General features: G+C 37.1%; 1 protein-coding gene across 6 annotated transcripts in view; it reads left to right on the forward strand.

Annotated features, from left to right (window-relative positions):
* Positions 1-12,188, forward strand: part of C1H1orf185 (chromosome 1 C1orf185 homolog) — a 187,165-nt gene extending 174,977 nt beyond the window's left edge. For all 6 annotated transcript variants that reach the window (XM_060408847.1, XM_060408849.1, XM_060408855.1 and 3 more), the window contains one exon: positions 579-12,188. In XM_060408847.1, coding sequence (XP_060264830.1) covers positions 579-973 — 395 coding nt within the window. In that variant the 3' untranslated portion in view covers positions 974-12,188. The remainder of the gene's footprint in view (positions 1-578) is intronic.
* The last annotated feature ends 33 nt before the right edge of the window (positions 12,189-12,221 follow it).

Genomic DNA, 12,221 nt, shown 5'->3' on the forward strand with positions numbered 1-12,221 from the left:
TAAATTTATTTTTTATTTTTTTCTCTTACTTTTCCTTTTTTTAATTGAAAGATAATTGCCTTACAGAATTTTGTTGTTTTCTGTCAAACCTCAACATGAATCAGCCATAGGTGTACAGACATCCCCTCCCTTTTGAACCTCCCTCCCATCTCCCCCCGCATCCCACCCCTCTAGTTGATACAAAGCCTCTGTTTGAGTTTCCTGAGCCAAAATTTATTTTTAAAATAAGATAATATTTAGCCGTAAATAGTTAAACTATCTGCCATTTCTGATTTTAAGGGACATTCCAGAACTGAGCTTTCTAGTCTGTTTAGAATCTTCTCCTGTTAAGACAAGTTGACTTTATTTAGAATAGATTTTTCTACTCTTGTTTATCATGAAAATATTGCTGATTCCCCATTAAATACTTAACATTGTGTAGATATTGATAGCAACTTAGAATTTTCACTGTTGCATTATTCTGTTCCTAAAAACCGTGAAAAGAGTTTGAACTTTAGAAAGTAACATTATCCTTATATTAAGATGTGTCTCATGAATATGTAATATTCATAGTAAATTTGTTTTGTTTTGTTTTACAGCAAATAATGGTTATTCTAAAGATGATTTCTGCCTTGCAACAAAAAAAGTCATTTGTGACCCCTCAGAGTCTAGCTCGGCAACAAATCCCAGCAGTGTTACCTTAAGCTTATCAACATTACCATCTGATTTTTATTATAGCCAAAGTGTAGAAATAGCTGATGACTGGTATTCTGATGATTCTCAAATGAAAAAGAGCCCTCCGATGCCTTTTCTAGGGGAGCCTCTAATGGAAAAAGTATTTTCATACTTGACAACCATTCCATTAGAACAATGTACTGAAAATGTACTAAATATGACACTTTGTGATGATCAAAAAGATGATAACCTTAAGGAAATATTTACGCGAAGAAATACAGAGGTTGAAATACAGAACCTTCAACATAATACTGAATGACTTTTTTCTTTTGAAACTTTGTGTACCCTGAAATCATGTAAAGTTAAAACTGAATTACCAGCTTCTGAGTCTCTTAACATGTCCATGCTAGTATTATTTCTTTTGTTCTTTACCATAGAGTGGTCCTACTTCCCTTTCCAATTATTTGTAGAAACAAAATTACAGGAAGAAGTAGAGTGATATCATAAACATTAAGTTTAACTCCTTGTATCTCATCAAAGGATATAATAAATAATACAAAAGTATTTTAACATATAGGAGAAATACTTTAAGAAATCCTCAGCACAAATACATTTTAAATAAAACATTTGCAGCATTTCTTTATACTTCTGACATTTTCAGTTTTATTTCAGTGTGGGTAAGACTGGGCAGAATACTTCCATCAGCTATTCTGATTTTTAAATACATAAATCACCTACCATTTAAATCTTATTATGCCATGATTTTCATAAGCAATATAACTTTGTTCCTCTAGGGGAGCCTGGAACACTGAAGAATACAGAAAATAATTTTCTTTGCCCTGTCCTATGTCTGTTTCTCAGAATGACCCTCTGACCCTTACCCCACTATGATGAAGGTATAAGCAGTTATGTTCATAAGCACCTGACTCAAGCTCGGATGAACCAGAATTTCTCTCTAGTCTGAGAAACCCATGGTCAAATTTCAATTTATGGCTCCCATGGATTTTTGACACCTACCCCATAATTAATCTTTTTTTCTTTCTCATAAATACTCTTCATGTAATTAGGCCCTGTTTTTCTTTCTCTTCGGAAAAACAATGAACTATATCATTACTTTTTGTGCTTAAAACACTCACACTGGGACTGTGCATATCTTCCCAAGAGATAAATCATGTCTATTACAATAAATGAAAGGAAACTTGTCTCAGATATGGTAGTAGTATTATACAGGCCCATCATTTCTCTCTTAGAGAGGATATTAAAAAATATTAGAACACCTCTGTCTTTTGAAGCATCTGGTCATATTTGTTGATTAGATTGTGAGAATATCTCTCTATATCTCTCTACATCCATTCCTAAATCAAAATAAGCCATTTCAGTTAGTAGTTTGTAAAGAATCATAAAAAAAAATGGTCTCTATTTCTTGATTTTCTACCAACTTCTATCTTATTGCCTATCCCAGAGAAGAAAGTCATCTCTAATTTTGGTAAGATTCTAAATCTTCCCTAGAAATTTGGGGTTAGAAACAACAGATTCTAGCCTTGTTTTGACTAATCTCTGGAATAGAAGAGACATAAATTGGGGAGCTGTGGACTGCCATGTCCCACTCTGTGGTTTAGGAAGAAAAGAACAGCAAATCTGCAGTAAGAGAGCAGTGAAATATTTGCAAAGTGAAGAACAGAGATGAGAGATCAGAAAAATGTGATCCCTGGCTTTCTTAACAGTGCTCCATTCCCTTATTCCAGCCCTTCTTGAATCCTGCCCTTGGCTTAGTAAGGCACCCTCATATCTTAATTATAAATTCCCCTTTTTGCTTAAGCTGCTGCTGCTGCTAAGTCGCACAGTTGTGTCTGACTCTGCGACCCCTAACAGATTTGATTTCTGTTACTAGCCACTATCACTGAGGCCTGTTTTAACTGTTTTGTTTTGTTTTGTTAGCTTTGGTGAGGTACCCATATAATTCTTTAATAAATTACCCTTTTTGCATTAAGTAGAGTTTTGTTTCTGTTACTGTAACCAAAGCATCCTAATCAAATTCTTGTCATTACAAATGAGAAATAAAAAGAACTATACATTTAAAGAACTTCACACTGTAGTGATAGAAAAAACTGAGTATTTCTTCAGAACCTAATACATTTGCTTGTTTATTAATGTGTTGCTTTGTATCATAGGTATATACCTTGTTCTCTTTGAAAAATCTAATGAGCAGTACATATGAAATTACAGCATGTCTTTAAAGTGAAAGTGAAAGTTCCTCAGTCGTGTCCAACTCTTTGCAACCCTATGGACTATACAGTCCATGGAATTCTCCAGGCCAGAATACTGGAGTGGGTAGCCGTTCCCTTCTCCAGGGGATCTTCCCAGCCCAGGGATGGAACCCAGGTCTCCTACATTACAGGCAGATTCTTTACCATCTGAGCCACCAGGGAAGCCCACATGTGTTTTAGGTCAGTGACAAAGGACAGTTTATTATTCATAGCAATATCCAAAGTATCATCATTTTTGCCTCTTTTCTTGAGCCCCAGTTCCCAAAAGGCAGTGAAAAGAGGCCCAAATAATGACTGCACAGTGGATTGCGTAACAGGAAAGAACACTGAGTTAATGGAAGCAAGTATTTTATAATGTGCAATAAGCATGCCTGCCCTTTGAACCATAGGAAGCCACAATATATTCTAAGAGTGTTTTGCTCCATATACATTGGTGAATAGAATTTGGTGTTCTGTGTGTCTGCTCACAGGCATGCAGAAATACAAGAGATCTGTGATTAACACTGCCATAGGGTATTGATTACAGTTTATTTTTAAATCACAAATACCTGGAAACCAACACAGATTAGCTTAGGAAAAATATTTTTATTTGTAAATCGAATTCAAATAATGGTTTAGCAACTAAATATAGAAAGCACAAGAACATCTCTTCTTGGGTCTCAAGAACAGATGGAACAGGGTCAAAGTCCATCAAGACTATTTCTGTTTATACCAGTCAAGTTTTGATGAGGGGAAAATGAATCACTATCATGTATGAGAAAGGGGATTTTTAAGAGCTATATCTTAAATAGTTGTAGAAGAAGCTGGGGAAGTGAAGGTTTAGAAGAGAAGTTAGAGGATCAGAGAAGTCACATAGTCTGAGAAGCCACCTTGTCCAGCTGCCACAGGGAGCCTGGGGAAGGGGGAAGGAAGGCTTGTGGGAATGTCTAGAGGAAGATGCGCCTCTGTGTAGCAACTGCCTTGACGGTATTTTATCAACCATCTGCTGGGGACCCTGGAGCCATTGTTTGTCAACAGGGTCAACAGTTAGGAAGAAAAGCTGTATGCTGGGGGAATGAACTAGAAACTCAGCAGAGGAGAGTGAGGACAATTTGAAGCCCATTGTCCTCTGCTGATACCACATGTAAACATGATGGCCTTCACAGAATAATGGCTTCTGCTTGAAGTCTGCCTTCCAAATACTGCACAGATTACTTTCTTGGCCAACTCTAACCCATAATCATACAGGGGAAAGTGTACAGGGAAACATAATTCTAGCGTAAGGAGTTAACAGAGTATAAACTATCTCAGTCCACTCATCAGTTTGGCGTTCATTTGCTAGAGTCCCAAAGAGTCGGGCACAACTGAAGCAATTTCACATGCACACACACATGCACACACACTTTAACAATATTTAAAACTTCTGCAAAAAGAAGCAGCAATTGTGTTCTCATGTTCCATGATGAGATGATGCAAGATACCCCCTATAAAAAACAATGCACCTAGACTCTCCCCAGTGGAAGATACAGAGTCCCACTTGTCACTTTGTCCATTTTTGAGTGATGTTTCTCTTTTAGCGAGACAGATCCGCATTGAAATTCTGTAACCTAAATAATGAAATATAAGGTTAGCCACTATTTACATGTGTTCTTAGAGGAATAAGATAGAGGAAGAAAAGAAAAAGAACTGGTATATATTCATTTCAAGGTAGGAGTGAAATGCCTGTAACTACTGCCATCATTTTTGTAATTTGTCACGTGGTCATTGCTGAGACAAAATACTCACAACTGGATTACCAGGAGTAATAGAAGAGTCACTCTTTTCTACACCCTTTCTTTCTTGGGCCTGAGAATCCTAGCCAAGAGATAGAGAGATCTCACTATATCTTGGTATGGAACACATCTGTCTGGGCCATGAAAAGTGTTGCTGTTAAAACTGGGTCTTCAAAAAGTCCCCTCCCCAACCCCCATACCATTCTATCAGATTCATGCTTTGGGTAAAAGGGAAAATGGTAAGAAAAGTTAATTCCATGAGCACAACCCTACTGACACACCTCATTTGATGTCAAGTGAAATTGTCTTCTGGTCAGAAGCGATCTTTTCAGATACCATGATGGTGAATCAGGTACCCTGAAGTCCAGGGATAGTGGTAAAGGAAGAAGCTCTGTGGTCTGGAAAGGCAAATCCATATCTAAAGTGAAATTCAACTGAGAACACAGGTAATAATTTTCTCATGGTAGATGTAGTCTGATGTAATCAACCTGTTACCAGATGGTGATACATGCTCCTCCCAGGAAATGGGGAACCAGTGTTAGTCTCTGCTTTTTGCAAGTGGGGCTCTCAGAAGTGACTGTAGTCACATCAGCTTTAGTGAGTGGAAGTCCATGTTCCTAAACCCATAAGTAACTTTCATCCCTTTCAACATGGTTGTTTTCTCCATGAGCCTATTGGACAAGGACAAGGGTAGCTGTTGGAAGAGGCTGACTGACGTCCATGGAACAGATCATCTTGTCCGCTTGATTATTAGCATCTTCTGATATTGCCCTTTGGGGAGCATTTACAAGGGCCTCCAATTTATCTTCACACTTTGTGCCCATTCTGAGAAATTTACCTACAAGTGTCTTCCTTGACTCCTTATTGGTGATTTTCCAATTGTATTCCTTACAAGTTCCCAGCCATCCCCCCCACATCATTAGCCACTGCCAATGAGTCAGTGAAAATCTATACGTCTGAATGTATACTTCTTCCAGTCTATAAAAATAGGTCAGTGCTCAGAGTTATGCCTACTAAGACTGTCTTTCACTCCTGACCGTCAGAGTGATATATGAGCAGGGCTATGGTACTCCAACTCTGAATTTTTAGCTGAAGCTGGCACGTCGTTCAGAAGCATCTGTGAACCAGTGTCAAATATTTCCCTCCTCAGTCAACTGGTGACAAGCAAGTCCACTTGATCTCATAGATACAAGTTGAGAGAAGACCAGGTAGCAGGAATCAGAGCCCCAAGAATATTAACCATTTCCTTGTACAATTTCTTTGTGCCTTCAGAATCTACTCAAATTCAGTTTTACATGTCTTAATGCCATGTTAGATCTATCACAGATCTGTATGCCTAACTTTATCTATTAGTGAGTCAGACAACATCCAGTTCATGGCGAGCAGCTCAGTTCACCAGTTCAAGGTAGCTTGGTGGCCATGGTCACAGATTAAGCCTCTACTAGTCTAATGGCAAGCTAGGTGTTGTTTCCAAAAGGTGAATAATTATTGGCAGGTGTAACACAGCTTTGTTTGGAATCCTATAAACTTTGATTAACCTTATTTGGCTGCTGAAATCTCCATATGGCTTCCTATCTGATAGATGCTTCAAAGAGCAAAGATCTGCTGGGCCATATGGCCCAAGGGGCAGAACAACTAACTTGGTAACCTGGACCTGTTGCAGAGCCTTCTGTTCTTTTGGGCAATAGTCGGAACTGGAACTCTTTCCAGTTAACTCAGTGAGTCAGAGTAGCACATCCAAGTGAGGTTTGTGTTGCCTCCAGTATCCATTGTACCTCTTAGGGCTTGGAGAAGTCAGATGCAGCAACTTGAAGCATCTTGTCCATTTCCATCTGAACATGCTCCAGACCGCTGGATGCTAAGAATTTACTGAGGCAACAAGCCCTTGTATTTTGTGGAATTTATTTCCACCTTCTGACATGCATATATCTTATCAAATTATCTAGAATAGTTGCTAATTCTTATTCACCATGGACAATCAGCATGATACCACAAATATCCTGTGGTGTCCATTCATGTGTAACGAAGATCAAGACCAATTTGGACTAGATTATGATGGAGGGTTAGAAAAACAATATAACCCTTGGGGGGAACAGTGAGGGTACAGTGCTTTTCCTTGCAAATGAAATAAAACTGCATCTTGTGGTTCATACTAACAGGAATAAAGGCGGGGGAGTATTTGCCAGAGGAATAGCAGATACAAGGGAAAGTGTTGATTTTTTTTTTTTCAGCAATGAAGCAACACATGAACAGCAGCTTTAATTGAGGTCTACCTGAATAAATTATTTGGAACAATTCTCTTTCATCTTCTAGAAGCTATCTGTCTTCTGCACAGGCCAAAGAAGCAAGCTGAAAGAAGAGTCACCATCCCTGCCTCTTCAGGCAACATTAATCTTTTTCATCTTTCTATGTGGTTTTGCTTTTGGTTTCTTATTTTGGTAGGGAGAAACACTTACAGTGCCTTGCATTTGGTTTTTGCTACCATAATAACTCTCATTCCATCGGGTAGAGAGCCTACATGGAGATTTTGTCATTTGTTAAGTATGTCTATTCCAATTATGCTTTCTGCAACTGAAAAGAAAACCATGGATTGGGTTTGGAATTCACTGGACCTGTTGAAATGGACCCAAACCATAACTACATTAGTGACCTGACCTCCGTAAACCCCTATTTGACTAGTGAACTACTGTGACATTTTAAAACTCCAGTAATTAGTATTAATTCACAACTGCTGTCTCCACTTAAAAATCTGGTTATTTCCCTTAGCCCAGTGCACCATCACACTGGAAAATGGTTGTACTTATTTGGGGGGAAGCCTAGAAGGAAGATTTACAGTGTGAATTTTCAGCAGAGCAGTGAGGTCCTTCCTCAAAACCATCTTTTATCCTAAGGGCTCTGGGTCTGAGAAAAAGCTTAAATCTGGGATGTAGTTGAGGAACCACAACTCTATATTGTAGAGATTCAAGCTATTTATCTAGCTAGAGCTTTTTCTCTCATTCAAATCAAGTTAGCTTTTATAGGTTAAATCTGTCTGCACTGTGGTAGACAACAGCTGAAGTGTCTGCTTGGCTCTTTCAGCTCTTGTTTTGCCCCTGGACACCTTGGATTATCACCTATGTAACAATTCAATAGTAAGCCATGGCAGAGGACCAAAGATACATTTTCCCAAAGACATACAGATGGCCAACAAGCACATGGAAAGTTGCTCGGCATCACTAATCATCAGAGAAATTCAAATCAAAACCACAATGAGATGTTACATCACACCTATTAGAATGGTTGTCATCAAGACAAATATAATAAGTGTTAGCACTTAGTGGAGAAAAAGGAATGCTTGTGCACTGTTGGAGGGAATGTAAGTTGGTGCAGCCATTATGGAAAACAGGGTGGAGATTCCTCAAAGATTTTAAAATGGAACTACCATATGGGCCAGCAATTCTGGATCATATCCACAAGAAATGAAAAGCTATCTCAAAGAGGCATTTGTATCTTCATGTTCATTGTAGCATTAATTACAATAGCTAAGACACAGAAACAAGTTTCATCAGTGGATGAATGGATAAGGAAAATGTGGTATATATAGACAATGGAAGAGTGTATAGGACTATATAGTGAACATCTTGCCATTTGTGACATTGATGGACTTGATGGGCATCATGCTAAGAGAAATCAGGGGAAAACAAATATTGTATAGTCTCACTTATATGTGGAATTTCAAAAAACAAAACTCAAAGAAACAGAGGGCAGATGGGTGGTTGCCAGAGGCTTGGGGTAAGGGGTGGAGATGGTCAAAAGGTACAAATTTCCATTTCTAAGATAAATAAGTTCTGGGATATAATATACACCATGGTGTTTTTAGTTAACAATACTGTATCACATATTTGAGTGTTGCTAAGAGAATAAAGTTCTCATCACAAGAAAAAAATTGCAACACTTTGGTGATAAACATTAATCATACTTGTAGCAACCATTTTGCTATACATATATATATATATATGTGAAATCATTATGTTGTATACCTTAAACTAATATTGTCAATTACATCTCAATAAAACTGGGAAATTTTTAAAGAAATTAAAATATATTTTAAAAAATGTTGAGCCCTGAATTGCAGGAGCATTTATATGCAGATTTGGTGTTCCACATCCATTTTAGCAGTCACCAATAGGTGACGGTACTTTTGTGGAAGTCCAGGAATCTAGTGTAGAAGTTCCAAAATACCACCAAAGAAAAATCTGAGAAGAAATATTTTGAAAATGGTAAGATAAAGAGTTTCACTTTGCCCATGTTACCTCTCCCTCAAGGTAGCAGGGCTTGGTGTCAGGAGAACCCCACAGCCTGTGATTTTGCCCACAGGAGATGAAGAGAATATGTGAGTGAGTACCTGCTTCTCCCAGCTGTGCAGGATGCTGACCAAGAGATGCTTTCCTTTCTCATCCAACTCAGTTTACTGAAGTGATCTGCAAGACTGTGTGATTCGGAGAGGGTGGGAGGACAGGGACACAATTGTGTCCCTTTGATGTATTTATATCAAAGGGACACAACTAATAGCTTCACTCTTCTTCCTACCAGCTGATCTGTGGATTCTATCAAAAAGGCCAATCATGAGACATCGGAAATGCCTTACCCTACCAGGATCATGAGAACTCTCAACTCTCTGTGCATCTCTGCCATATCTACAACCTCCCCAGGCTGGCTCCCAGCATGAGCTTCTATGGACAGTGAGAGCTAGCCCTTACAGATGGCTAGTAAACAAGAACAGAAAGTCACCCCAACTCTGTGGGCCTAGGAAAAGGTTCATAAACTTTAGTGATTCAGGGTAGTGCTAAGGGGAGGGAGGCGGGGGGCTCTCACCATCCAGTCTGTCTTTGCAGGATTAAGAAAAGGCATACAATTTTTAGAATTTCAGAATTTCTTAGCTGTACTAACAGATGAAGGTACTCTCTCCTGAAGTCAGTCAGTATATAATGGAAGAGATGACTTCTTCAAATGTGAAGACAACAATGCAAGACTTTAAGAAATAATAAAAATTTTTTTAAAATCAAAGAAATATTACACCATCAAAGGAACACAATAATTTTCTAGTAACCAATCCCAAAGAAATGGAGATCAACAAATTGCCTGGCAAAGAATTGAAAATTCTTATTAGTATTACTTTTGGTCACACTGCATGGCATGTGGAAGCTTAATTCCCAACCAGGGATCAAACTTGTGCTCCCTGCAGTGGAACTACAGTCTTAACCACTGGACCACCAGGGAGGTCCTCAAAATAATTGTTTTAAAGAAACAGTGAGCTGCAAGAGAAGACAGACAATGAAATCAGGAAAATAGTGCATGAAAAAGGTTCAACAAAGAAAATAAATTATTTTTTAAATTCTGCAGCTAAGGATATAATGAATAGAATAAAAATTGTGATAGCATGAACAATATACATAATCAAGCAGAATAAAAAAATCTGTTAATTCAAAGAGAAGTAATTTGAAATTATCCATCCATCATCACAGGAATATATAGTTTATTCCAGCTATCTAATTTTATACCTCAAGGAACTAGAGAAAAAGAACAAACTAAGGTCAAGTTTAGCAGAAAAAAGAAAATAACAAGGATCAGATTGGGAAAAGGGTACAGACCAAAAAAAAGAAAAAGAAAAAGAAAATCAATGAAACTAAGAGCTGTTTTTAAGAAAAAACAAACAAAATTGACAACCTTTCAGTCTGACTAAGGCAAAAGAGATTCAAATAAATCTGAAATGAAAGAGAAGATATTACAACTGATACTGCAGAAATACAAAGGACCATAAGAGACCATTATGAACAGTTATATGCCAATAAATTGGACAACCTAACAGAAACAGATAAATTCCTAAAAAGATAACCTGCCAACACTGAACAGACAAAAATTGTGAATCACTATGTTGTACACCTGAAACTAATATAATAGTATTATAAATCAACTTGTACCTCAGTAAAAAATTTTTAAATAAAATAAAATTTTATTTAATTTTTTAAAAGACTGACTCATGAAGAAATGGAAAGTATGACTAGACCTAAAACTGGTAAAAAGATAAAATTAGTAATCAAAAATCTCCCCAAAATAGAAAAGTCCAGGACCAGATGGTGTACCTGGTGAACTGCGCCAACAATTTACAGAAGAATTAATGCCAGTCCTCTCAAACTCTTCCAAAAAATTTAAGTAGATGGAACACTTCAAAGCTCCACTTGCAAGGCCAGCATCACCCTTATACCAAACCAGACAAGAATACTACAAGAAAAGAAAGTTACAGAGAGACCAACATCCCTGATGCACATAGATGCAAAAATTCTTGGCAAAGTATTAGCCAACCAAATTCAACAATACATTAAAATAATCATAAACCATAATCAAGTGGGATTTATTCTGGGGATGCAAAGATGTTTCAATATTCACAAATCAGTAAATGTGATATATCATATTAGCAAAATGAACACTAAAAATCATATGATCACTTAAATAGATGCAGAAAAAGCTGTTGATAAAATTCAACATCCTTTCATGATAAAAACTGTCATCAAAGTGAGTACTGAGTGAATGTACCGCAACATACTAAAGGCCGTATATGACAAGTACACAGCTTACATCATACTCAGTGGTGAAAAACTGAATTTTTTTACTGTTAGATCAGGAATAACACAAGGATGCCCACTCTCACCACTTTTATTTAATATAGGACTAGAAGTCCTGGCCAGAGAAATTAGGCAAAAAAAAAGATATCATATATAGAAAACCCTAAAAAATCAAAACAATTGTTAGAATAGTTACCAAAAAAAAAAAACTGTTAGAATAAACAGATTCAGTAAAGTTGCAAGATACAAAGTAAACATACGAAAATCACTTGCATTTTGATATGCTAACAATAAACTGCCTGAAAGAGACATTAAGAAAGCAGTCCTACTTACCGTCACATTGAAAACAATAAAATATTTAGGAATAAACATAATCAAGGAGGTGAAAGACTTGTACACTGCAAACTGTAAGCTACAGATGAAAAAAAACTGAACAAGACACAAATAGATTGAAAGAATATCAAAAAAAATCCATACTCCACAAAATGATCTACAAATCCAACACAATCTTTATTAAAATTCCAGTGGCATTTTTCACAGACACAGGAGAAAAAAAATCCAAAAATTTATATGGAGCCACAGAAGATCCTAAATAGCCAAAGCAATTTTAGAAAAACAAAGTTGGAGGTATAATACTTCCTGATGTCAAATTATACTACAAAGCTATAATAATCAAGCACTATGGTACTGGCATAAAAACAAACACTTAGAACAATGGAATGAAATAGAGAAGCCACAAATAAATCATGCATATACAACTAATCTTTGACACGGGCACAAAGAACACACAATGGGGAAAGGATAGTCTCTTTAGTAGTGTTAGGAAAACTGGATATTCACATGCAAAGAAATGAAACTGGACCTCTATCTTACATCACTCACAAAGATTAAAAACTTAATGTAAGACTGGAAAATGTAAAAACTCCTAGAAGAAAACACAGGGGAAA

This window comes from Ovis aries, chromosome 1 (genome assembly GCF_016772045.2).
Source record: "Ovis aries strain OAR_USU_Benz2616 breed Rambouillet chromosome 1, ARS-UI_Ramb_v3.0, whole genome shotgun sequence".
In the NCBI taxonomy this organism is placed as follows: domain Eukaryota; kingdom Metazoa; phylum Chordata; class Mammalia; order Artiodactyla; family Bovidae; genus Ovis; species Ovis aries.